This window comes from Chroicocephalus ridibundus, chromosome 13 (assembly GCF_963924245.1).
Source record: "Chroicocephalus ridibundus chromosome 13, bChrRid1.1, whole genome shotgun sequence".
NCBI classification, from domain to species: Eukaryota; Metazoa; Chordata; class Aves; order Charadriiformes; family Laridae; genus Chroicocephalus; species Chroicocephalus ridibundus.
The window spans coordinates 12,250,872-12,278,249 of record NC_086296.1 but is presented as its reverse complement, the minus strand read 5'-3'; the positions used below and the strand labels follow the sequence as shown (position 1 = coordinate 12,278,249).

At 48.3% G+C, this 27,378-nt stretch overlaps 1 protein-coding gene across 3 annotated transcripts; it reads left to right on the top strand.

Annotated features, from left to right (window-relative positions):
• The first annotated feature begins 48 nt into the window (after positions 1-48).
• CABP1 (calcium binding protein 1) lies at positions 49-27,225 on the top strand. Of its 3 annotated transcripts, XM_063351608.1 has the most exons (8): positions 788-927; positions 13,310-13,558; positions 18,256-18,432; positions 22,033-22,063; positions 22,748-22,891; positions 24,170-24,279; positions 24,682-24,829; positions 26,640-27,225. In XM_063351608.1, exons 2-8 carry the CDS (start codon positions 13,514-13,516, stop codon positions 26,663-26,665), a joined length of 681 nt encoding a protein of 226 aa, XP_063207678.1. In that variant the 5' UTR covers positions 788-927; positions 13,310-13,513; the 3' UTR covers positions 26,666-27,225. The 3 variants fall into 3 exon arrangements, with proteins under 3 accessions (XP_063207677.1, XP_063207676.1, XP_063207678.1); XM_063351606.1 differs by lacking the exon at positions 13,310-13,558 and having other exon boundaries at positions 62-927; XM_063351607.1 differs by lacking the exons at positions 13,310-13,558; positions 18,256-18,432 and having other exon boundaries at positions 49-927.
• The last annotated feature ends 153 nt before the right edge of the window (positions 27,226-27,378 follow it).

The following is a 27,378-nucleotide window of genomic DNA, read 5'->3' as shown; positions in this document are numbered from 1 at the left end:
CGCCGCCCGCCGCCGCCGCCCGCACCCCCTCGGCGGCGCCGCTTCGCTGCCGGCGCGCCCCGGCCTGGGCCGGCCCCCGGCGGGGGGAGGCCCCGGCTCACCTGGAGAGGCGGCGGCAAGGGGGGGAGCCCCGGTGGGGGGACCGTACCCGCCAGCCCCCGCCGGAGCGCCCCTTCCGCGGCCTTTGTCTGCGCTGTCACATGGGCCGCGGTGCGGGATTTAAGCGGGTCTCCGCAGGACATGCCGTGAGCGGCGCGCCGCAGCCCTGCCCGCAGCGGCAGCGCTCCGCCCGGCCGGGGATGCGGCTCTAGCGGCCCCGCGATGAGCGGCTCCTCCATGGCGAAGAGCGAGTCCCGCACTTCGCTGCTGAAGGCGGCGGGGAGCCGGAGGGCGGCGGGCGCCCAGCCCCAGCCCCGCGGCAGCCGCGCCCGGGACGGCAGAGGACAAGGCGGGCAGGCGGGGAGGGAGCAGAGCCAGGAGCCGCTCCCCGGGGAGCCTAGTGCCCGCAGGCCGCTCTGCCACCCGGGCGCCCGGGAGGACGGAGTAAGGGGCGCGGGGAAGCTGTCACATGGACGGGGGGAGAGCCAGCTGGAGCCGGCGGAAGGAGGTCCAAGGAGAGGCAGCGGCAAGGAGCCGGCGCGGACATCCAGACACCACCACCACCACCTCCCGCCGCACGCCAGCCACGGTCACCCCCAGGATCAGCATCAGCTCTCAGACAGGGATGGGGAGGAGGCAGACGAGGACTTTTTCTTCAGTCACAGGCAGAGGTCCAGCAGAGAGTCCCTGAAGCTCTCGGAAGGCGCTTCACCTCTGTCCAAATCCAGCAGCAAGTACTCCACCAAGTCCAGCGGCAGCGATCGGTCGGTGGAAGCGGACCCCCTTTTCCACCAGCTGCACCCCATGCTCAGCTCGGTCTTTGGCCAGGTAAGGGGCAAAGCGGCTCTCGCCCCCCGCCTCCTTCCTGCCTGCCAGCCCTCCGCGCCCCCTCCTCCTGCCCGCTCTCGGACCTTCGGCTCCTCGTCCCTGATCCCCCCGCGCCTCTGGGCGCAGCCCGCAGCTGTAAATGCACTGCTTCCTGGCCGCCCCTGCCCAACTTCTCCCGGCGATGCGGCACCGCCGGGGCGCTGCGGGGTCGGCACCGGCACCGACGAGGGCTCTGCGGCGGGGAGAGGGCGCGGATGCGGGTCGGAGCCGCCCGCCCGCCCCGCCGGGCGCTGCGGAGGGCGCTCTCGGTGGTGCTGGCGGGGGAAGCGCCGGTGCTTTCACTGTCGCCGGGGGAAGTTGTGGCTCTGCCTGCTGAGGGTGAGAGTCAGAGAAGCGGATTTTAAAAATGTATTTACTTATTAGATTCCATCTTTCTGGCTCCCCGCCTTGCTTTGCTGTATTTGTTTACATCTCCTTATGGTACATTTCTGTACAATCAGCATATGAATCATTTCTGATGGCAGAAGCTGTCAGGAGAAGGTAGTGGGGAGAACGACAAAAAAAATCCTGACCCAATTCTGAAGCCTTCCCAGTCACTATGTTAGGATGGAACAGATGCTTTCGGTGTTTGCAAGCTCTTTCAGTACAAAGCTGTCGCTTTTAGCTGTTTCTGGTAGTGAAATTACCCAACACGGCTACCCTCTAGAAATGAAAAGGCAGAGGGAGACTGGCTCAAAATTTTCTTTTAGAGCCATTTACGGATGTTACTGGGAGATGTAATCTCCAGGAAGATTAATGTAACTGCAATCTCCCAGAAGCACAATTATAGGTATAAGCCAGTAGCCTGGGCGGCTAAGTTCCAGCCCTGGAAGTGATCGATTAAACCAGAATTATGATTTGTGGGGTTTGTTGTCATTTTTTTTTTTGTCTTGTTTTTTTTTAAAGCGGGTTTGGGAAGCTTTGCAGGGTGCCCATTTAAATCAAGGTTATGGAGAGAATGAAAAGAATTTTTGTAACTGTGTGGAAGGAGGTGATACACCCGTATCTGTTTAATCTGGTGTCAGGAAACATGGTCTACTTCTGTTCATCGTGACTTCTCCAGAGACAAATCGAAGCACATCTGTTTTCCTCAACGATTTTGCATCCTCACTGACAGTCTGCTATTTAGGAATGTTACGGTTGTGTTTAACTCATAACGAGTATTACCCTCCCTGTGCCAATGGTGTAGCAGAAGTCTAGATTAAAATTTTGTAGTAGCAATAAGGAAGGGCCGGGTGAGCGGCTTAGTGCTCAACCAGGTTACAAAAAGCAATATTCCGACACCAGGCTTTGGAATCTGTGGGCTCAGCTCTGACTTGTGCTGTCCCTGTAGTTCTGAGGAAAGTGAAGATGTATCTGAGAACAGATTTTAAGTGTATGGAGCTGTATGTCCCCAAAGTGTCAGAAATACAAACAAATCCATGCCAGGGCTCCCACTCACAGAAAGCTCTCTGCTTTTGAACTCAGTCCTTATCTGAATGGCATCTTTATCTTACCTGCTTTGCTGCTTGCATTCCAGTGTCATGACACTTCTGCAAGCTGTAAACTTAGCAAGAATTAATTGCACAGTATTGAACAATGCCCCTTATAGAAAAGAGACAGTTACAATTCTAGTTTTCATCCTTTCACTGGGTACATTGCACCAGTGCTTATAAACAAACACCAGCATCTTTCTTTTAGAGCATATTATTTATTCCCATTTCTCTCTGTATTCATCTCTCACTTGCTTTGTTTGAAGCAACTATGAGAGAATGACCATCTAGTGGAGATTTTAGGACTGCCTTTAGGAGTGGGCTGGTACAGGGGATTTGTGGATACAAGAAGGGGAATTATAATGCGGGATACACAAAGAGCTGGCTACAGGAAGAGAGATGTGAAGATTTTTTTGTAGTATATCAAAATCCTGGGATGAATAAAGGCCCAAGGATAAGAACTGTGGAAATTCTGTCATGGAACTGAATGACGGAAATTTTGTTTCTGTGAGTGAAGAAACAAATGCTACGCATTGTGTAAAAATGTGAGTAATGTTTTGAGACAGGCAAGGACTTAAACCTGCAAGAGCCCAAGTTGCTGAGGCAGGGTCACAGGTACAGAAATGTTCAGGATTGCAGTATAAGGCTGCAGGTTCTGTAACGCCAGTCTGCTCCACATTGTAATTAGTAGAGAGCAACAGCTCAGCAGACAATTTATTTAATACGAGAACTTCTCTCCAGCCCACACAACCCACTGTGAAACAGTTAAAACAGTAATTTTGCAGTACGTAGAAGGAGAGGAGCACAGTGATGCATATCTGCAGCAGCAGAGCACTGTGGTCCAGCGGCACCAGTATATCTTGTCCCAGCTCTAGAGATGTGGAACATCACCCTGTTGTTCCACAGTGGTGCAGTGATGTGGTCGCAGATGCAGACACCACAGTGGTACAACCAGATACGCAGAAAAGATTGCAGGGATGACTTCACAGAGGATGTCATTATTGCAGTAACAGCAAAAAGGAGCAGCCCAGGACTACAGGGCTGTGTCTGAGGGAGACAGATTTGTAGCTGTGCAGAAAAAAAGACGGAGTGAAGGCAGAAGTGCCGTGTTTATATAACCGGCACAGCAATATAGTGCACTGTGGGTGTGTACTCCAGGAGAATGCTAAGATACTGCCAGGATACAGGATGCAGTGATATTTTATTAATTAGGCTCATGCTATATTGGTGCAGTGGTGTTCTAATATGATAAAGCAATAATACCCTTTTAGGGCATTTTACCATTTTGTAATTGAGTGGTACATGAATTAACAAATGTAGAGTAGTGTAATGATGTATTAGTATAAGCCAGGATGTCATCTTAGTCTAATGACATGTTTGCACACTGGATCGGTGAGGCAGCTGCAGAAAAGCACTCTGCTGTGGAGTTTATACCGGGTTAGCGCACAGTGCCGCACAGCACTGACAACGTGGTGGTGTGGTAACGCAATCCTGTGGCAGAACAGAGACGTGATACTGGTGCCATGCGGTAGGAGTTTGGCAGTGCATGGGTGTGATAATTGTGTACTGTTGTAGCCTGACAGAAGAGTTTAACAGTCTAATGATGTAGTAATACAATATTCTAGAAGAGAGCTAGTCTGTACAGCAGTGATTACTTCTGGTGTGATGTTAGCAAAGCGCTGTGCTGATCTGACAGCAACATCCCATTGTACCAGAAAGCAGTGAGTGAGATGTTACCACTGTGCCGCAGTTCTGGAAGTGCAGCTGTGAGTTAGCATGAGGGCAACGCCACAGACTGACATGGTGACAGAAGTGCAGTGTGAGTATGGACTGGCTACACGATGTGTGTGATAGCGGGGCAGCCGTGTTTTAAAGTGGCCCTGCAGCGGCGATAGCTCGGTGCAGTGTGAGAGCAGTGCAGTGACTCGCGGGTGTAATTGGCAAGGGATGCATGTGTGATAATGCAGCGAAGTGGGAAAGTGGCAAGAAAGGTGAGCGTGGGGAGGGCATTTCATATAATTTTGGCCTAGTAGCAGGACAGTGTTGGAGTGGCCAAGTGGCGAAGGAGTGTCATGGAGCAAAAAGGAGCATGCTGTCACCCCTGCAGAGCAGTATAGCATGATGGTCCAATAGCACCGATAGTATGGCTACAGGACACAGTTCATCAACAGTGTCGTATTGAGCAGTTGCACGTCCATAACAGCAGAGGAGCAGTGATCCCTCAGCAGCTGGGATGGCGGTGAGGTGGCAGCCTGGCAGTAGGACAGAGTTTATTGTGACAACAGCAGCAACAGCAGGACAGACTGGGACAGCAGTGCGGTGGCAGCAGGGACCACAATGCAACAGTTTTGTGACAGCAGGATTCCTGGGGCAGCAGAGATGCAGCAGCAGTACCTACGGTGCAGTGGCAGCTTGGCACCGGGCTCTGGCACAGCGCGGTATGGGTACTGCGGCACAGAAACCTGCCGCTTCTCCTCGCTTCATTCCTCATGTGCCACAGTGTTAGCCTAGCTGGCACCTTTAAGAAGAGCTTTTTCCGGGCCTTTGCTATGCAATATTAATTTGCAAGCGATCCTGCCATGTGAGACCTGACCGTTTTCAGAGCCGTTTAGCTTTCACACCCTGGCTGACTGTTAAATTTTTCAGTGAAGTGATTCCCCAACAGTTTTCTGTCAATTGCCTCTGGTAGCATGGGGATCAGAGGGGTCAAACAATGCTGTAGAGAATCATTAAATATTTACAGGCTTCTGCTGTTAGCACTGTGGCCAAAGGGGCTTTTGTATTTCTATTTGTACAGGGAGTTAAAAACCTCTCCTATCTGCACCGTCTCCCATTCCTGCTTTAATGTCAGCGTCCACATTATCATTAAAATAGGGAAGGAGTCTTTCTGCATTTCCTGTATAATTTTCCTTTTCTTGTCCTGCTCCATCTTCCTTTACTTGTGGGCTTTAGTTCATCTCAACAGGTCTTTAATGAGCCTTGGAGCAAACCAGGATGACAGAAGTGGCCCTGTGTTGGGGCAGGATGTGTCCCCAGGCTGCCTGTGTGGGAAGCAGGTATCAAGAACATTCTGCTCTAAACCAGCCGGGAGCGGGTAGAGAAAAAGTGCCTTGTCCAGCCCCTCACCCTTCTGGTCTCCTCATCCGCAGGATGACCTTGTTCCCTCCAATGGCTTTGGCTCAGCTGATTCTGATGGGAGTTTTGCCCAAGAGCAGTCGCTGCGTTAGGACCATGTTTGGAGCTTCACCAGCAGAGAGCTGGGGAGCCCTGGCCAGCCCAGTCGAGGGAGAGGGGTTAATGGCTCAGTAAGAGAAGTTTTCAGTTGCCCCTGTGTATTGGTGAGGGAGGCTGCAGTGCGTTGGGCTGTGCTGGAGCAGTGATGCCAGCAATGGAAACTTTTGGGTGTCACACTGTGGGATGGCAAAGGTGAAGGTGGAAGCTCTGGGTTGGCAGGTGCTGGTGTGTGGGGTTGTACTGTGCTGTAAGGCAGGTGAAACAGTGGCGTGCCAGGGCTGGTGGCAAACTGAGAACAGTCTCTAACAGCTATTCATTTACAATGTTAAATCAGCACAGTAATTTGGGGTGAACAGACTTCTTCTGGCTCAAAATGACCAACCGCCGTAGTGATGCTGATCCCATTACATAGTCTTAGCTTGCTGGTACGGAGCGTGGGTGCACAGGTTGGGAAGGAAAAAAACCACAGAAGCAGCACCGTATCCTCCCCCGACTTTTCCTCTTCTTTTACGGTACCTCTGAAGGCCTGTTCCGTTCCCAAAGGGGTCCTCAAAGGGCGCGGAGAGGGAAGGGTGTCCCCGGGGCCGCAGGGGACGCTCCTGCAGCCGGCGGTGCTGCTGCCGTGCCCGGCCGGCTGCTGGGGCGGCCCTTCACAGCCCTTCTCTTCGCCGCGGGGCTGCCCCGGAACAGCAGCGGCTCCGCCTGATGGTCCCCGTCCCCGTCCCCGTCCCCATCTCCGTCTCCGTCCCCGTCCCGTCCCGTCCCGTCCCGCCGCGCTCGGCGGCCCCAGCGCGCCCCCTGCTGCGGGCGGCGCTGCGCGGCCCCGGCCGGTGCGCCCTGGGCACACTGGACGTGCCCGGGCCGCCGATCCCCGGGCCGCCCGGTGAGTGTGTCAGACCCGGGGAGAGCCCCGTGGTTGCCGTGATGTAGGGAAGAGCCGGTCCGGTCGTTCTGCTGATTTCCAGGCGTGTATTCGCAGGGGTCTGGCTACCTGCGTGGGGCTCGTACAGCCTCTGTGCTTCCATCCCTGCATGTGTTGGCACAGCCCATGTCTATGCATGTAGCCTGACATAAAGAGACTTCGTATAAACGTCTTGTCTGTATACACACAGCCTGTACGCGAACAGCCTCTGCTAAATCTTCTGTGTGCCTATGCAACCACCTCTGTACATGCATATGCATTCCTGTGCTTAAAATGACCGATGTACGCGTACATCCCTGCCTGCTGACACTCGCCATACCTTCCAAGGTACGTTTCATGTGTTTTCTATATGTAATGGACACAGACATGGATAAATGCACAAACACAGATAAACATTGTTCCACTTGAGCACATCCACTCAGCTCCCCCCTTGCTCGGCTTGGAGGAAAATTTGTCACATTTATTGCTTGTGAAGAGCTTGAGGGATGGGAGCCAGACGTACAGAATCACTGAGGAGCAATGGATAAGCTTCCTGCCTGCAGTGGGTCTGCCAGCAAACATTAATCTTTGTCAGTGATTTACTTTTTAAACAAATCTGTTTTAAAACGATGTGGAAAGACGTCAAAATAAAACCAAGCTAAAAGAACATTCATTAAATATTCCGTTCATGAAATATACAGCAGCATGATCTAATGCACCGAAATACACAAACCTTCTGGTTAGATTCAGCTTATCTTTTGAGAGAAGAAAATCTTTCAATAATAAATTAATCATAATTTAAATTAGTCCACTGTGCATTCCATCAACCTGTACTGCTTTGATTTTTGTTTCATGCAATATTGGGTTTGAACAAAGTGTCAGGGAAGAGTTTAGCTTTAGATGTAGTGGCTGGGCTGCGGGTTTGTCAGCTGAATTAGCTGTGGTTCTTTGTAGCATCACAGCTTCAGTAACTGTTTTTCCCTGATGAGTCCATGAGTGGTATTGATTTCCAATAACAAGCAGCTGTGTGGTGTGCATCCAGTAAAAGATGCCTAGCTAACTTTGGGCTGCCTTTCAATAATCCTCTGACATTCCTGTGACCTTAGAGAGCAACAGCAGTGCCCATGAACTTGAGTAATCCTCCAATTTCAATCAAATGCCCTGCTTAGAAATAAAGACAAACAGCTATCATAGCTCATATGGTCAAATTTAGGTTTTTAGTAGCTTTCTGCACCAGCATAAGACCATGAACTCAACACTATCTATGAATGAAGTCATTAGCAATATTTGAATATTTCTTCCACCCATTCCTCCCCTAGAGTACTTTGCAACTTGCAACCATCTTTGGAAAGAATATACAGCATTGCTTCATCCCACACAGAGATGAAATACATTCTCTGCTCTTGGAAGGAAACAGGCAACTGTGTAACATTGTGAAGCATCATGTCACAAGGCTGAAGGCAGGAAGTAGAAAACCACCAGCAACCCCCCGCATTCTGCTGAAATGACGCAAAAAGGGTTTAGGTAGTTTGTGACCAGCTGTGTTGAGATATAGCCAGAGATCTCATACTGGGATACACAGTTTGATCCTTCTAAAGGTGCTGTTAGATCCTTACTCAAAATAGAAGTGAGGCAGACCTTGGTTTTACGGTAGCGTGTCTCGTGCAATGCTGCAGGGTTGGTTTGGAGCATTTGGTTAGTACTGGTTCCCAGGCCTCTGCTCACCTAATAATCAGCCATGCTTTTTGTAGCACCTCAGTGTGCTGGCCAAATACTGACCCTCTGTCCCTTTTACTTTGAAAGCAGGGAGGGAGCCAGGGCAGAATGAGCGGCTTTTGCTGTAGTCCCAGATGGACAGAGAGTGATTCACAATTCTCATATTCCTGAGCAAAGGGAAGGGACCACGTAAGGTTTGTTTTAAACAATCTTTGTACTGTGTGTACGTGGCAAATTGTCACAGCAGCTTCTGGGCTGTCAAGCTTGTACTTGTCTTTTTGTAGCCCATTGATGATCTTGAAAGCAGAAAGCTTGTGCTCTGGCCAACGCATCTCCTGTGCAGGGACTTGGAAGTTGGGCTAGTGCAAAATACGTGGACCAGATCTGCATGGAAGGTGTCAGGAGATGGCACAGTCCCATCTCTTTTCATCTAACTCAGAATAAATCTAGCTAATTACAGTCAAAGCTGTTCTAAACAGAAGTTGACAGTCCAGGCTTTGTTACCTTGAGAGGGATGGAAAATATCCTTGGTCTTTTTAATAACCTTTCTGTTGTTTGTGATTGAATATGATCCAATTGCTCTAATGGAGGAGAATATTATGCACAGCATGAGTCAGCAACACTTTCCTCCTGGAACAGCTGACAGCAAAGAAAGTTCCCAAACTCTCTGGAGAAATATTCCTCCCCCCAGATGAGGATCTGGACCGCATCCACCGGTACCTGCTGGTGCCTCCCCTTGAGATGGACCTGTAGTTGTCTGACTGGAATATGGAACCATCCAAGGTTCATTTGAGGTTAGAAGACACAACTCGATATGCAGCAAAAGCACTTGGGAGCCTGACACAGAAGAAGAGAGCGAAGTAAGTTGCAGAAGTTCAGAGTGCCAGTGCATGTTCCAGAAGTCGGGAGCTTTAAAGCAAGGCCCTCGACAGCACTGGCAAGGGAAGATATTAACAATTCCAAATGCTTAGGCTCATCTGAGGTCATCCAGTAAACAAGATCGGGTTGTTTCTTGTAAAATACAGATCTATAACCACCAGCTAAAGGGTGGTTGGGAGCGGATTTGAAAGCTACTAATCAATAGTGCACTCTCCACTCTGTGATAGGAAAAAACAGACCAAAAATTCTTGCCCTTTCAGGATAAATTAAATAAGGTGGTGTATTTAAAAATACTAAATCTTCAAGGCATGCAATGAGTTCTTAAGTAAAACTATGGTCTTCAGAGAAAAGATGCTAGGAATGAGTTTTCCCTGCTTTACTATGTACTCCCCTCAGAGATTAACCCCCTGCCTACTGACGTTGCCCTGTTGCAGTGTTTGTGTTGTGTTGAGAACAACCATCTGATATAGTGTTCCAGCAAGTGAAAGACCATGCACTGGAACGGGCCTGGCATCTGAATAGTCTTCCTGTACAAATCTATACTTCCACTGGAAATTTTTGCTAAGCAAAGCTGCAGACTGATAAGCAATCCCAAGTTTGGATTGACTTTTGTTCTTCCTGTTGTGGCGGTTGGATATTTGCTGCCACTGGATAAAGTTTCTGGCAGCTGCCAAGTGATTAGCTATGGTGGGATCCAACATTTTCCTATGGAGTGAGCATTTCTGCCAAAGGTACCAGCCCGAAGCACAGCACTGCTGCTTTTTAAAGAATCCAGACATATTAAACCACCTAAATCACTCCCTGTTCAACGCCAAGTCACCCAGCCCCCTCCCTGCTGTGTGTTTAGGTCAGTCAATGTGCCAAATGCTTCTTTGCTGTGAGCTGAGACCTTGCTTTGTGCCAAACCACATCCACTGAGGTCTCTGCTCTCCACCTTGGACCTCAGGGAAGAGGAAGTGATGCGGGCACATAGGCAAGACTTGCATTTCACAAAGTTCCTATCGATTTTTAGAAAGTTTACAACAGAGCCCCAGACCTTAAAAGAACAGTGTGATTGCCACAAAGAACAGTGTGGGAAAACCAGTATACATGCATGTGCAGCCCTCCCACACGCACCCTGACTACCCCAGATATAGGCATACCCACAGATCAGCACCTACACACAAATGTTTTTGACACACTTATTCTCAGCATCCTGTTCTCTTACAGCAGCCTCAGTTGGAGGAAGGGAGAAAATATGTTCCTTCTAACCTAATCTTCTAATGACCTTCCTGCCAACTCCACTTTCCTGCCTGTCTCTAAGCTGCTCGTGGTGGTGATGGGAACAGGATCCCAATGTAGAGAGTGATTTTCTTCCTCAGAGGTCAGCAGGGTCTGTCTGCTAGATTGTGATGTGCTGCCCAATTGCTCTTAAGAGATTCGGGATAAATAAGGAGATAAGAGAATTGTTTACGATTGCGTTTCTTGGGCCCCTTGCTGCTCTGACAGAGTTCTTGCAGAGTCAAAGGACTGTGATTGTGCTGCAAACCTGGTGCAAGTGGGCTCCCATCACCTCTTCCCTTCCTGGATTGTGAACTCCCTGCCAAACCTGGCAGCAGGTCTCAGCCCTCTCACTCTGCCCTGCGCGTTCCCTACAGCTGCGGGGAAGAAAAGCAGGAGAGCAGGCAAACACAGCAGCATGCCATGGTGGCTGGCTCTGAATGCTCTGGTACAAGCTAGTATTTAGGGGATGACCACCTCAATTGCTGTTGAGAGGCTTTTAAAGCTCAGTAAGGCACACTTAATGCCTGTCTTCCAAAGCTGTCCTGTGGCAGTCTGGGGGCTGTGATGGATTCTCCTGGCAGGAGATGCCTGACTCCCTTGCTCCACTCCCTCTCTCTGGGAGGATGCAGGAGATGGGCACTTCTCAATTGCAGGGTGTTCCTGGCCTCCATGCTGTCTGTCAGGGGAAGATTCATTAGCAGGAGGGAGGCAGTTCTCTCTTCTCTCTGCTCTGGAATTGAAGTCATTTGTCTCGGGAAGGAGCCCAGGCGCCTTGCTCTCTGTGTGGCAGCTTCTGCTCAAGGGAGACAAGCACTTCGTCAATAAACAAGGAGCCCGGGGAATGGCTCCAACTGACAGAGGACATTATTAATGACCGGCACTTTGTCTGAGGGTAGATCAACCTCCCATTAGCTGCTTTAAGAGGAGAAAGAGAAATAGAGCTAAAGATGGCAGCCTTGAGAGGAGCTGGGAGTTTTGGCATCCTCCTGCAAAGTCCTCCTCTGCGAGGCCCAGGGCTGGCACAGCCCCAGAGGTATATTGACTGTATATTTCCCTAGCGTCAGGGGTCCTCAAACTGTGACAGCAGGAGACAGGCTCATCTGAGGAACATTTTTGCTTCCCAGCCCACCATGGGTGGGCTCTGCTATGGAGGTCTTCCAGACCAGAGCTTTCCCATCCCCTCTGTTCATCTCTCAGTCTGAGCTGGGTACAAAAGATGTCTTCCAGTATCTGCTACTGCAGCTTCTTGCTTTGGAGGGCCTGTGGACCTTTGTGCAGCTCCTTCCCAGGCCATGTAGTGAAGAAAGCATTGAGGGGATCTGAGAGGAAGCTGCTTCCCTGCCTGCACTCTTGGGAAGTGGTTAGTACAAGGAAGAGCAAGAAACACCATCCTGCATGGTCGTGCACTTATGGCTGTGACTGGAACTGGAGAAGCTGTTGACTCTAGTCATGATTGGACTCCTAAACTCATCTCCTCGGGTGGAAGAAGCCTCTAAGCTCTAAAGTAACTGTCGATTCACCTTACAGCCATACTTAATTTGCCACAGCATCATCAGGGTGGAAGCAGAGAAATCCCTGCTTTGTTGTGACATTGATAGTTCATCCTTCTCTGTCCTACAGCCCTAGAGCTGCCAGGAGAGTGAGTCCTTGGCTCCTGCACAAAAAACCATGTGGTGCAAATACTCAGCCCATGGGTTAGGTCTTTGTAGAGCCTTTTGTTTGGAACTGCACTCTCAAAGAAAGTTGTGAAATCTTTCAGCGGAGCACCTGAGTGTCCAACCAACCTGCTGCATAGACAGGGTGTAGGATCAGTGTCATCTTGGTCTTCACAGTTCTTGAAGGAGGTAGCTCTTCATGCTGTGGCTTCTTATCACTGTGGAGCTGCAGTGGTGGTGGCTTCATATCTAAGGGTACATTCACTATCCTGTTCAGATCCTGTTGCCTGTGATGGTGAGTTTTTTATGCAATTTAAATCTCTTTTCAGGCTGCATGCTCTTGTGCTCAGCCTGAGATCAGAGGAAAATGTGCTGGGGACTCATCCCTTTTCTTTCAGAGGTTATCCTGTTACCACAACATGCCTAAAGTCCAGAGTTCGGAGCTGGCTTTGGGTTTGGGAGCCTCTTATTTATTTCAGGACTTGGACGGTTCAAATTCTTTGCTTCACATTATCTCGCCTGGAGCTGTTCAGATTTAGGATTCAGGTGTGAGCCCATCTTTAGCAGACTTGTGCAGGTAAACCACGAATCGATTTCTACTTGCAGAAAGCTGGAAAAACTTTACCGCAAGACTGGCTCAAGGTCTCTCCCTTGTGGTTAAAAATTACTGTCCTGAGGCTGAGAGTGTTTTAGGGTCCCTGGACCGCTGCCTTCAGGCTTGCTTCCACCGTGGTAGGAAAAGAATGAGGGACTTCTAGGTCTGCTGGTATTTATAAGCTGAAACAGGTCCCACCCAGATAAATGGTCCATTTCTGCTCCAAAATGAGCTCTGGACTCTGCTCCAAGCCCCTAAGTGGATTGCCTTCTGGCCAGCCTAGCTCTTTGGTGATTGAAAAGCTGAGAGGAGTTAGAAGGGGGGTGGGTAGAGATGCGATGTTCAGAGGCTGCGTGGACCCAAACTAGCTGGATTCACTGAACTCATCACCGAAATCACTTCTTGCGGTACCGCTCTGTTTTAATTCTCCCTGAATCAGCCCTCTCCCATGAGTGAAACAATCTTGCCTGCAGATTGAGGGGGGTGGGAGGGATTTGAACATTAATCTGATGTAGATTATACATCCGCCTCCCTCTCTCTCCCCTTCTCACTCTCTCTCTCCCTCTCTCTCCCTCTCTTTCTGTCTGTTTCTCTCCCCTCCCTCTCCTTCCTGCTTCATCTCTTCAAGAAAGTGAACATAAAGTAAAAACACGGAGAGAGAGAGGCAGAGAGAGAAAAAGCTCCCTGAAGAGGGAAGCCCCAGCAGCCAGTAGCTGTTTGGATTTGCCTGGCGCTGCCTTTCTTGCTTTGCTCCCAAGGAATACCTTTAATGGGATCAATTGCTTCAGTTCCTTTATAACCAAGTCCACCGGAAAGGCAGACTCTACATATTATGGGCAACTGTGTGAAGTCTCCACTGAGAAACCTCTCAAAAAAGGTATGTTCCCTGAATCAAAGTGCATTGTGCATTTCCAGCCCTGCGTCTTGGGACGGGTGACGTCGTGGGCAGATGGGAATGGGAGGTGGGAGAAACAGAGAGATGTGTATGAAGGGTTCAGCTCGCTTCACCAGACTTTTTTTGTAAGAGCTGCTCATGCAAGTGCAGCCATTAGAGCCCGGGATGCTGAGAGCCAAAAAGTGTGTAAATAAATGTGCGCATATGCATGCACAGGAGTAGGCTTGTGTCCTGCTCCGCGTGTGTGCTGTCCTCTGGCTACGTGCAAGCTTGTGCTCAGTATGCTGGCGCACGTCTTCTGTAGGGGCATCTTAAAGTCTGTGTATATTGGTGAGTTTGTGCATGTGTGTGCACTTCAGTTGAGAGGTATCTGCACGAGTTTAAGTCATGTGTGTCATTTCTTTAGGGACATATATTTGTGTACATGTGAACGGGCGTGTGTCCGTACGTGTTCCTGTTGGTGTGTAAGAATATGCACACCTAATGAGCCCATCTCAAGTATGTGTGTGTTCTTAGCTCCTTATGTCTCTACGTGTGCATCCTAAGGTGCATGAGCAGACGTGCAATGTTTGTTGTGAGTGTAAAGGGGGGGAATTTGTGTGCATCACACACATATCTCTGCTTGTGTGACGCTCTGTGTGTGTGTATACCTGCTAGTGGATATCCTCACGGAAGTCTGTATGTAGTCATGCGTGTGTTTTATGTATATCCATCCTTGCGTATGCACACATCTGGTTTTGTTGGTATGTGTTTGGGTACAGAAGCATGTTTTTCTCTGAGATCTGTTTGTCCATGCCTCTGTTTGTGAGTGGACACACTGGGCCCTGGCTCCATGTTTGTGCATCGTGTCACATGTCAGCACGGCCCATGTGTCTATATGCCTGGGCCCAGCTGGACTTCATCTGCGAACTATCATGTGTATCTGTTAGGCTTCACCCCGCGGTCTGCTCTGTGCTGAGGTTTTACAGTGATCCCAGGATGAATTAGATTCAGGAACGATCCTGCTGTTAGGGACTAGATTGAAATGGGAATGACATGCCCCAGAAATATTTCTTGTTTGACTGATGTCAGTGTCTTGGAGCACTGTGTACCTGTCAGCCGCACGGTTCTCACTTAGCATTGCTGCAAATCTAATAACTCAGCAAAAAGCTATGCAATTCACTCCTCGTAAATGAAAAAGTTATGCTAAGCATCCGAAGTATTGCAATGAGGAGCTACCTCTGTGGAGACCTTGCCAGTAGTGAAATGCCACTGCCATCAGGATGCTCCACCCAGGAGACTTTGCCACCCGGGAAGGCTCCTCTGTGAGGGAGCTGTTGGGGAGAGGACCTCCCTAGCAGGGAGTTTCTTCTGGCCAGAGATTTGCCTCTTCTGTGTAGAAACACAGTTTGCTTGTTATCTTGGCTGCTGTAAACAAAGCCAGTAATGGCACAGTGCTGCTGTGGGGGAGCTGGGATACATGAGGAGGGAATTCATCACCAAGCGGTTAGACAGTGCCGAGACCAGTCCCTAGGTCAGGGTGACCTTCAGGGAGAGGCAGGAGTAGTTGAGGTTTACCCAAATGTTGCACATACGAAAAACCAACTTGGTTGCTTGTAGGTTGCCTCCAATTTACAATAAAAGGCTGCAGCTGTGCTCAACATGATCAAGGCGATTGCAATTAAATTCTGACGTGTGGCCAGGCTGCTTGAATCAAAATGGATTCAAGAACTTATAAGCTCTGTGTCGTCAGTCTTTTAGGTAATTTATGCTTTCATTCCTAAAAGCTGCTTCGAATAATGCACTTTGTGCCTGGTTAGAGGGCCTTAGATAGCAGGACTAAATAAAGTTGCAAAGCTGAATTAGAGAATTTCTCAGACGTGCTCCAGCTATCCATGAATTAAGGACTCGGGCACTCATCCTGACAGGTCCTGGGGCTCTGCTATTCTTTTGATCACAACACGCATGATTATAGTGGAGACTTTGCAGATCAATCTTAACGTTGCACAACTTCACTTGGCTGTTTTATGATCCCGGTCTTTTTTCTTCAGATTTTACCTTGGGCAAACTCATTTTGCTGAAATGGTAAAGAGGAGGGACTGTAGACAACATGTGCGAAAGCTGCTCTTGGGTGACAGACCGATCTCTTGAATACATGATTTCAACACAAAATTTGGGATTCTCTCCCAGGCACCAGCTGGCTTGGTCTAGGACTGGATGACACAGGGGTATCTTGCCTGTTTTGGTGGCAGTGCTCAGGCTTTGTCCGCACAACGTCTGTTGTTGGCAGCTTCACTTTCCTACTGTCGTAGTGTCCCTCCAGTGATCCCAGCAGTCAGCCTGGCTGCCTTTCCCTCCAAGATGAACTGCAGGTGGGCTGAAGAGGCCCTTCTGGGCTTGCCACTCTTCAAAGTCCCTCTGACACGCAGGCAGGAAAATGAGGTGAATCCTGTTGCGCTTCTGCTGCGCAGAAAGGAAAAGCTTTGTCGTCCAGGTCTCTTGCTTTGCAGCCCTTCACCATCACTACGGCCATCTCTAAGTCATCCCGGTCTCTTCCCTCTCCACAATCTGCTGGTTTGACACAGCCAAGGGCTGGACTCAGCCCGGAAGAGTAGTGGTGCTTTGCTCAGGGAAGGGAAGGGACAGGGAAAGCCTGAGCTCCCCAGTCCTGTCCTTGCATTTTTCTCATCGTGCACACTGCTGTTTCCCCTTTAACGGGAGACTGATGTTGCTTTGCCCTGTACACGTATCATAGCTCCCTTTCCAGCTCTGCCAGGATGTAGGAACGTGGTGGAGGGAACTTATGGGGATACTTGCAGGAGAAACCTGGGGAGCTGCTGGCAGAGGGAACATGGAATGCCTGCAGCAGCAGAGCAGGGCAGGGATCCCCTGTTGGGGTGTTGCTAAGCCATGCACCTTGTTATCCTGGCACTGCAGCGGGTTGTCTGGTCAGGATCCTCGGTGGCTCTTGGCAATTGTTTCATCAAACTGACAATCTCTACCTGCACAGGAAAATAATGGGAGGACCATTCTGTGGTACTGCTCTGTGGCTTGGTAATAAACTCTGTTCACTGGAAGGGTCAGAAAACAAGGATTAGGGGCTGTGAGGCCTTCGATCTTTCACGTGGCTTCACTGGAATTAAACACAGAACTGATGGGGGCTATTTTAAGTGATTCATATTATTTGGTATATTAAACTGAAAAATGTGCCACGAAATAAAGCTGATGATTTTGAAAATACATTGCACTGATATCACGAAGTTGTGCCGTTCAACACAGATGCCTTGACATTTAGCTGAGCTAGTAATATGCCATTTGTGGACGGATGCTCATCTTTTAGGTTTTTAAGGACAAGTGTCTTATGTGTCAGATTTAATCAGAGGCAGATTTTTTCCTCATCCATGACTGCAACGAAAATGCTTTTCTGCTTCATCATATTCTTTCTCCATGGCTTGCCTTTTGAGTTGTTTTTGTTTTGATGCTTGATATTCACATGACATTATACATGAGCAGATTGGTGTAAGACTGTGTACAGAAATGCAAACTACAAACCATGTGTGCAATATAATAGCACATGGCAGACACAGCAAGTAGATACAATAGACTCGGACAAGTATGAATGGGGTGTGTGTGCGTATCTGGTCTTTTAGCCTGAAAAAGCACTTCAGGCTTTAAGGAAGGGGTTAATAGAGACAATGACAATTGACAGAGCTTCTCTGATCACCCCTGGGAACACCGGCTGTAAAAGTAGAATCATTCCTGAAGAAGAATCTGATGTATGATTAATGTTTATTCTATAAAACCAAGGGTCCTGTGGGTTGTGCTGGCTTTTTATAGCTGCATGGGAATATCAGGATAAGAGTTTTCTTGCAGAGCCAGGGAAATGCATTTCTATAAAAGGAAAGCAGTGCCTCCTTATAAAATCCAGTGCTGGATTCTGTTCTGGAGCCTGAGCTTAGCAGGACGTGTGCACTTAGGAAAATGTGCAAATGCAAACAGACAAAAATGTTGTGCCCGTGGCTGATCTCCACTTTGGGACTGTCAGTGATTAGAAGAGGGCAGTGCAGTAACTGCCTGAGACCCTGAGGATGTAACTAAATTAGAAGTGGCACGGGGAGTGTGAGCCTGCGGTTGGCAAAGCCACCTGATGCTGTAAATGGCCTTCTGATAATATTATAAAGCGTGTGATGCTGTGTTGCTGAAATGTAACGCAGAGCCTAACGCAGGGTCTTTGTGCAGGCTCTGCCTGGTCTCCTGGGGATGCCCTGGCCACATGGCTCTGCCAGCAGCTTCACCCTCAGCACAGGCTGGCACACGTACTGTTAGGTTGGGGTGTACTCGTCCTTTGCAGATCATTCAAGGGATCCTTAACTGTGGGGCTGATAGCGGGAGCGCGGCCCTTTTGTCTGTGTCTGGGTAGATGTGAGCAGTGCTGAGAGTTTGATGTAATTTCAAAGCGAAATTCTCGTGGTTGCTTGTACTTCTATCAGCTTTTGAAAGTGAACTCCTGGACTTACTGCTTCTGTACAAATCCTAATAGACCCAGGGTGGGGGGGGGACGCAGTGTGGACCAGATGAAGGAAATTTAGTAATAATGTCCCTGCGAGGCGGTTCAGTAAAACTTCAGAGGAACGGCTGGGCGAGATGGGGAGGTAACATCCTCTGTTGTGTTGTTTGCTTGCTGCTGGTTGGCTGGGAAGATCCGCCATGAGGAGAAGACGTGCTATAAGGCTGTCCAGACGAGCGAAGAGGGGCCGTCGTCTTGCGAGTACCAGGGTCCGCTCATGGTGCTGGCCCAGAACTGCGCCGTCATGCACAACCTGCTGGGGCCAGCATGCATCTTCCTGAGGAAGGGCTTCGCAGAAAACAGGCAGCCTGTACGTAAGTTATACCCAGCCGGGCAAGACACGCACATGGACACGAGCCGGGGATGCGGAGCTGCCCGCATGCTCCATCTGCGTGGAGCTGTGTATCCCCCAGCCCTGGGTCTTGAGCATCCTGGCTCCAGCTCCAAGTGCAAATACAATCACAGGCAAATGTCTAACCCAAAGGATGTGCAGAGATATCCCTGAGCCTAAACACCGAGAAAGGAGGATTCTAAAAATGCAGCTATGGAAGATAGATCCAAGCCTGCAGTCAAGTAGGCATAATCGTATGGACTCAGGAGGAGTCCAGTGTTCAAAGGTGTTATTCCAGCAAGACATCCACATCTCATTCCCAGAGGCTCGGATTAGCATTTAAGGCTTAAATAGCCACTTAAATGCAAATCGGGGCATCTGTATTGGGAACAAGCTGTCCCACAGAGATGCCCGTATTTGATATTGTTCCTATCAGCTCACATTAGGCACTCTATTACCAGCAGAAATAAGCATGCATCTGCCTCCTCACAGATAGCCAAACACAATCTCTTGTACACTATCATACACAGCCTGACACTGCAGCAGTCCCAGCCAAATAAACCAAAGAACATCAGTCTGTCCTCATATTTGCAAATAGTGCCAGACTACCAAATGCTATTACCCGTACACACACAGATAAATAGCAAAAACACATCCATCCATTATTCGCACCTGTTTGTAACTATGTGTTCATATGCATCTAATATATGAATTTATATTCAAAAAATAAAAATATTTGTATGTAAATTCAAATGTATACACCTGCACATGTTACATATACATAAATATGCACCCCGGTATTGTATGTTTACAAGAAGTAAAACATGTTTTTGCACATAAACATTTGATTTCTACAATAACATGAATTTAAAGACATACACAAACATAGGATTAACACACTTTTTATGGATACGTATGAGTGAATATGTGCATTGTCTGTCAGATATTCACCCCGTGAGTTCACCCATACTCTTCTGGTGAAACAAAGTTCACCCCAGTTACCTGAGAGTCAGAGCTTTCTTGCCTCTGTAAGAAATCTCTGTCTTACTTATGCGTCGATATGTTATCCACAGCTGTAGGAGACACCTAGATCCTTATTTCTGAAACCGCTTCTTCAACCAACAACCCAAAAAAGAGCCATTATTTGTTGTTATTGATCGAAGGGCTTTTGTTCTTCCTAACCTTCAGCCACCAAGTGATCACATATTCCTTGTGCCAGTTCACTAAAACACAAAACATAATTTTCTCACGCAAGCACACATGCTGGCATGCACAGAGCTACCTGTCATAGGAGGTAGGTCCAGCTCCCTAGTGCAAGGCTCACAGCTGGACAGGATCCATCCTGTTTAGACCCTGAAAAATCACGGTACCCTAAGAAGTCTACAAAATAGGATTAGCGATGTCTCTAACTACCCTGATGTAGAATAAGTGCATCTGATAAAAAGCTTTACTTTTACTGACTCTCTAGACCAACAGGATTTATTGTGCATAGAACAGACATAAACAAGGGTAAGACCATTACGTATAATGGACTCTCTGAGGGTCACCTCTGCTCATATCTAGGATCCAGACTCTCTGAACAGCTTTATTCCTCTTTCCATGTGTTCTCCAAAAGTTTTAGAGTGATTCAGACCCTTTCTTCCCAAGCAATTTTCCTCCTTTATCATTTTAGGGATCTTCTTTCAAATTTAAAACAGAAAACCTCTTCATGACGTTAGTTATCGCTTGAGTCAGATTTTTGGAGGGACACAAACCCTCCCCCTCCTTTTGCATTCGCAGTCTGTGGCTCTCTGATGGTAGAATCTGCATGTGCAAAGATATGCTCAGAGCCCTGCAAACGCAAATGCCTTGGTGTGCAAAATTAGAGCTGGTGCTGAAGCCCCCATTTCTGACATGTGTCAGTCATGTCGGTTGCCACGTGGTCTTCAGGGAGCAAGGAGGAGGATGGTCTTGTGACGACTGTGCTGGAGGATGGCCTAGGTCCTACCCCAGCCACTCTCACATGACAGCGGTTACCGCGGGTGTGTCACGGCACCCTTCGCACCGTGGTGGTGGTAATCAAACCTCTGCATCTGCTGCCGTGCCAAGCCGGCTGTTGGCACACAGCAGTATCTCCGGGCATTACTGTTTGTGAACTCTGGAGTGAGGTGCACAAGGTGTTGGTATTGATCATGGGTGGTTTTTATCTGCTATTTTATCTAAGGCAGGAGGGCAATAATGCTTCCTGCATCCGGTCTAAGGAGTTTGAATTGTTTTATTACTTGGTGTTGATGAAAGCAGAACAAATGGGATGACATGTTTGAAAATACCAGGTCTGTGAAGGATGAAATGGCAGAGCCAGCGTGCTCCGACAGTTCCATCCAGCACAGAGATGCCTCTGGGAAGGTTATGAGTGGCAAGCTGGTCATTTCTCTGGCACAGCCCACTTCTGCACAGACGTAAACCAGTGTGTGTCCTAGTTTGCTGTGCACTCTGAGCAGCCACCATTAGTTTCCAGAGGAGCCTGTGGTTGAATAGCAAAGGATCATCCTTCTCAAACTGATCAAGGGCACTGTCTCCAGGGATGTGTGGTGAGGCTGGAGGACACCTGGAAGGCAAGGAGAAAGTCCTCACAGTTGAGGGGAAAAGCCAAGAGTGAGACGACAAAAGAGATGGCGTTTCTGTGTTTCCAAATTCTCAGATGTTTTGGATTTGCCTGGGAGCCATAAGAGGAATTAGAAAGGGCATTTAAACCAGAAAGCAGTGCATTTCCGTGCTCATCTCTTCTTCCTGGTGCAGTGTTGGAATTTTCCTATGCTCTTTTATATCCTCCCCCTTCTTCCAAGAAATTCAGATTGGATGTTTGAAGTTGCAGTGTTTCCTGAACATGGTGAATCCTTATCCTGTTTTGTTTGTAGATGACCTTGATGATGTATATGTTGTGTGTCTGCCTTCATGCCTGGTTTCAAAATGCTTGTATATGGAGTTGAGGCTGGGGGGAAGGGGGAAGTTCCTACCTTTTTGTGGGGACTGATTATAGGAGATGGCACTAGAATGTTGGCTGTAAGAGAGCTCATGGCTGTCCCTGTCCTGCCAGAAGGACAGGGATCAAGCAGCGATCCAAGCACATGATGGTATAGACCTGCTGGTTACAGGGACTGCTTCCAGCTGTTTTGATCCGGTTGTTTCAGTGGAAGCTGCAGTAGGAAATACAATCAGAGCTCTAGAGGAGATCATAGCTGCTGCAGGACCAGTCTCTGCTCCAGGACTTAGTGCTGGGGAATGATGTAGGAGCTTCATTAAGGTGGTCATAGAATCATCAGATGAGGAGGCCACACATATGGCTGTGCTGGCCCAGGTCTCTTCTATTTTGGGGGAGCACCTGTCATCCCCCTTCCACAGGGAAGCATACGGGCTAACATGCCTCCCGTTGGGGAGGATTGCTGGGAAGCCTTGCTAGGTAGACGGTATTAAACATGTCATCACCTTCTTGTTTCTTCTCTCACTTTCTGGCTTGTCCCAGAACTGTTTGTACCAACAAGTGCTATTCTGAAACTATGTCTGTGTCAAGCTTGAACATAGTATGTTCTCTCTTTGCAGGATAGAGAACTGCGTCCGGAAGAAATTGAAGGTAAAATTTGTCGCTCCTTCTGTATCACCTTTCTCTCTGCCCAGTGAAAAGCTACTGGCTGGCCCTTCCAGGTTGGCCCCTGTGGGGTAAAATAATTTGGGGCAAATCAATGGAGACAGTTACTGGAATAATTCCTGGCAATCCCAAGCAGAAATAAATAATATGTAAAACTACAAGAGTGCTGACTGTGAAGGAATTTGCATCAATTCCAGCTTCTTCAGGATGTGAGAATAAGTAAAGTAATGGGATATTAGCTGTCAGGGAACCACTGTCCACCCCAGCTCCCACAGAAAATGTCATAGAGCAAGATACAATAGTATGGCTGCAGGAAAGCTATTTTATCTGCTAATCCCTACGAGTACTATATAATATAGTGCAGGGGTAAAAGCTGGGAAAACGTACTGCTTCCACTTTCTTCAGGGAGTGCAGTTTAGGAATGATCAGTTCGTGACACGTGTAGTCCAAGTAAGCTCTCCTGTAAGGAATGGGTCAGCAGTGCAGCTGATAGAAGAGCGTAACATTGCTCCAGTCATTGCCTCTTTGCAGGGAGATCTGCTGGAAAATAGGGAGTATCTTAGGGAGTCTGGCCTCATAAAGTGCTGCTGATTCTGGGGAGGTTTCTTGGAAAAAGGTATTTTGAGCTGTCACTGACAATATTGTTCTCTTTTGGATCCACTTCCACAGAATTAAGAGAAGCCTTTAAGGAGTTTGATAAAGACAAGGATGGGTTTATTAACTGCAGGGACCTGGGGAACTGCATGAGAACCATGGGCTACATGCCTACTGAGATGGAGCTAATAGAGCTCTCCCAGCAGATCAACATGAACCGTGAGTAATGTCCACCTAGCTGTACCTCGCTGTTGCTGCTGTGCCCTGCATTGTTGCCTCCTGCTCTCTCAGTCTCTCGCTGTCTCTTTTCCTTTGGATTTTTCCCCCTTCTTTTTTTGGTTCTCATTTTCACTCCCTATCATCTCTCCTGTTTGTGGTCCTTAAGAGTCGATGCCTTTGTTTCTTGCTTATCAGGGGGACTGTGTGGACTGTGCTGTATGGGAACAGTGTGTGGAAGGGATGTCCTTTGTGCTTATGCTGCCAGGTATAAAACTATCCTTAATGTGGGCAGTTAGACATTGGTGCACAGGTTGTGGATGTTCTCATATTGAAGCTGTTGTCAGATGGTGTCAGACTGAAGAAAGAGCCTGGGAAGATGGAGGTGCTTTGGTCAGAATGGGTGATAGATGGGCTCTTCACTCTGTGGTGGGTGTTCATGGATCTGCTGTGTGCCTGGGGATGGGCTGCGAGTGAGCTGTGCTGTCAGTGTCAGATGGGGGCATCTGCTGGAGTCATGGAAAAATGTGACAAATGCTTCTGATTCACTGTAACTGTGTTTGTGCCCCTTGTCTTTCACCATCATTTTTTGTTGCCTCTTGTCTGTGGCAGTGCAGGGTATTACCCTCAGCCAAGCGGGAAAAAGGATATTTAGTGCATGTTATTTCTGACACGTGATCATGTAAAAAGGACAAGCTACTTGGTCAAGGGAAGGAAAACAATTGTGACATACAGAACCAGTCATACACAAAAGCAGCTGATAACGCTGGCACACAAGTGCTTGGAAATTTCAGAGTGTTACTGCCAGCTTTCAGATAGGGGACAAACGAGAAAAAGGACTAATACAATGAATAAACTGTTGGACATACATTAGCCACTGCCCATGGAGCAAGACTCCACCACTGCTGCAGGGCAGTACGCAGGCCATGCAGGAACATCATGCTGTGCCCTTGCCATACCCTTTTGCACGGGCACAGCAGAGGGTTGCTATAAGCACTAGAATGATCAAGCCTCTAATGCCTAGTACGTGATGCCATAAGGATGTGACAGTCCATGGCAGCTTAGGATGGAATAACTTGGGCTCATTCCACCTAGCCCACAGTCCAGAAAATACAAAGACAGTGTAAAACTACCTCTGCTTTTCCTTCCACTGTCCTGCACCTTCTGTGCTTTCCTTCCTGCAGAACCAAGCCCTCTCTGGGGCACACAGAAGTCCAAAGTGAGTGTTGGGCTTGGCTACTGTATGGAGTTCTTACACATGATCTTTTGTCTTGTCCTAAGTGGGTGGCCATGTGGATTTTGAAGACTTTGTTGAGCTGATGGGACCAAAGCTGCTAGCAGAAACTGCAGACATGATTGGTGTTAAAGAGCTCCGCGATGCCTTCAGAGAGGTGAGTGGTCCCTACTGCGTGCCCCCCAGAGAGGTGAGCAACAGGACACAGGAAAGAGAGAAGACCCACTGGGGAAAAGAAGAGGAGGAGGAGAGAGCAGCACAGTGGAAGACAGAGAAGCCAGGCATGAAACAAGGGAGGAGCAGAGAAAGTCACTAAGATAAGGGAACCCTTGAGGCAAGGAAGAGGAAAGCTGATGCAGACACAGCAGTTATGAGGGGTTTCTGAGGAGAAAAGACAGACTGGATCTAAAAGGCACACAAAGGAGGAAAAGCAGGGACTCAAAAGGAATACAGGAAAAATACAGGCACTCAGGAGCAGGACAATACACAATCCAACCCAGAGCAAGATCCATTTCCATTAACTGTATTTCCCCTGCTGGTATTTTTCATGTACTTGCAGTTTGACACCAATGGTGATGGGGAGATCAGCACCAGTGAGCTGCGAGAAGCCATGAAGAAGCTTCTAGGGCAGCAGGTGGGCCATCGGGATATTGAAGAGATCATCCGGGATGTGGATCTGAATGGAGATGGGCGTGTTGATTTTGAAGGTGAGAAGGGATGAACGCTCCCTGTCCATCTGCTCTGGTATGAGTCAGAGTTTCATCTCAGAGGTGGACGCAGAAGGGAAGATTTGCATGCTCGGGGCCCAATTATCTGAAGTATGGAGAAAAAAGCAAACAGGACGTGGGGTTTTTTCCTAGTCAGCTGAGGAAAAAGGAGAATATTGTCCCACATGCGAAATTCCTCAGCTGAAGTGTTCATTTGTGTATCATCTCTTGCTGCATCTCAGTTTCATTTGAGTCTCTCTCCATAACTCTAGCATGGTAAGAAACATGCCCTGTCACAGAGAAGCAGATTCTGGTGCACACATGCTATGCCAGCCCTCTTTTTATGGGGCAGTTTCCTTTCTATTATATTTATTGCAAGAGCTTTGAGGAGGCTGGATTACTTTGGAGAATGCATTGCACCTACCATTTCCTCTGGCTCACATTGTTATCTGGGTTTATAGGGAATTTGTTTCTGTGCCTTTATGCCAGAAGACAGTCACGTGCCAGATGTGCTCACTAGGACTGCAGATATCTATGCAGATGCAGATCTAGAAGTGTCATGTTAAATCCTAGAGATAATTCATTTCTTCTCACACTTTTCATGCCAGAAGGACTCGGAAAAATAAGAGTGGTTAGGCTACTATCCTAGCCATTAGCCATGGCAGGAGCAATATTAATAGAGCTCAGGGTTTCTGGCAAGGGAAGCAGTTGATATCAGACAGATAAGCGGATATAAGAGCTGGAAGGTGTGAGAGCATGGCAGGCTGCTTCTTGTCCTAGTGCAAATACAGATGTCCCTTTGCAGTAGGGGTGAAGCACAGGATCTACAGAATTAAAATAAAACTGATGTAATTTTTTTGGCTCAGAGGCATTCCTGGGTCTCCTGCATGACAAGGAGTCTCAGTCCTCAGGATTACTGAAGCTTCTGAGGGCTTGGAAAATGTGAAAAAAACCTAGAAGTGTCTCTCTAGAAAGTATCTGGTAGCTGCAGTTGTTCTAATGCACTGGCTGATTACATGACAGTAGCTCTTCTTGTTTCCTACAGCTAAATTATGTTAGCTAAAGTACATGAAATGCTATCCCAGTATCATTTTCTCTGTGAGTTACTGCTTTAGTTGTCAAAGGACAGCTCCATCAACGGAAAAGGAGAAGTCAAGGGGGTAATTTCCACTGCCCTCCTCTTTGCAGAGTTATTAGTTCTTTGGCAATTCAAGTGCAGAATGAAAACACATTTATATTTGATGGCATTTACACTCAATTTGAACAATTGTAATTGACTTCACAAGCTGCAGAGAGGTGAAGAAATAAATCCAGGGTATCCTTACAGTTAACTTGTATCTTTAAAAACAAGAAGTCCATCGAAGTAAACTTTTCTCTACAAAAATCCTGGTACCTCCCAAAACACTAGTGCTTTCCCACACTGGTGTCTCTGTGAAGTGACAAGCGTATTAAGAAATCATACTGTGTTCCCAAGACTATAATCAAGGTTCCCTGAAGTTACAGTGAAGGGAGACAACACTTGCCGTAGTGTCTCACAAGGACTTGCTTGTGCACACAAGACTGTACGCTGACTGGGAAGGAGTCCGAGGCAATGAATTGACCTGCTGGTGGGATCATATCACCATATCTAATGCAAGGACTAAAGTCTGTTTTGTGTGAGCCCTCCAGGGCCGGTCACGGAGTGGCACAGACCTGCTGGCAGTGTGTGGACTCTCCGTTTCACCCTGGCTGCATGCTATCTCCAGGGAATGCTGGGCTGGGGACCGTGGATGCCTCCTGCTTCAGGGCTGTCTTTTCTTGTTGGTTGCAGAGTTTGTTCGCATGATGTCCCGCTGAAGATAATTCTCAGCTAAAGAAGAATCAGCACCTTAGAGAGGGCAAAAGAGGACCTAGGTGGAGCATCTAGCCCCGATGTTCCCACATGAAGGTTTATCGGCTGGCTGCAATTGGGACGTTGCAAGATGACCTGCTGCTCCTCCCTCGTGGTGGTCCCCATGCCCCTCCACCCTTTCACACTGTGAAAGACTTGCATCTTCCTACAACTGGAACCATTCCTTGAAGATGATTGCAGGAAACTGCAGAGCCAGGACTTGTCATGATACTTTCATGGCATATTTGCAACTTTAGACTCCTCCTCCCCAGCTTTATTCTCCCACCAGCTGCTGCAAAGCAAAAGCAGGAGAAATCCTCTTGGCTTGGTGGATGAGAGCAAAGCCATTGGGACCGGTGGCAGCCTCAGGGCGTGCTCTGCACTTCTTGGTTTCCCTTGGTGAACCGTGTCTGTGTTTGCTGTCTCTGTGTGTGTGTGTCTACCTGTGTGGAGTTATTTATGCTTCCCCGGCACATATTCGTATCTCCTGTGGTTATGTTTACCAAGAGTAAATTCAAATACATGTCTTGTGGGGGGAAAGCGATAAATATGCACGCTGAAACAATGTGGAGACTGGATGTCCCTTGTGAGAGGTGTCTGGGCTGGGGAAGAAGGGCTGCAGCAGATGCACACTGCGCCATCTGCACGGGGTTCCAGAGGCAAGTCCTTGCTGCAGAAA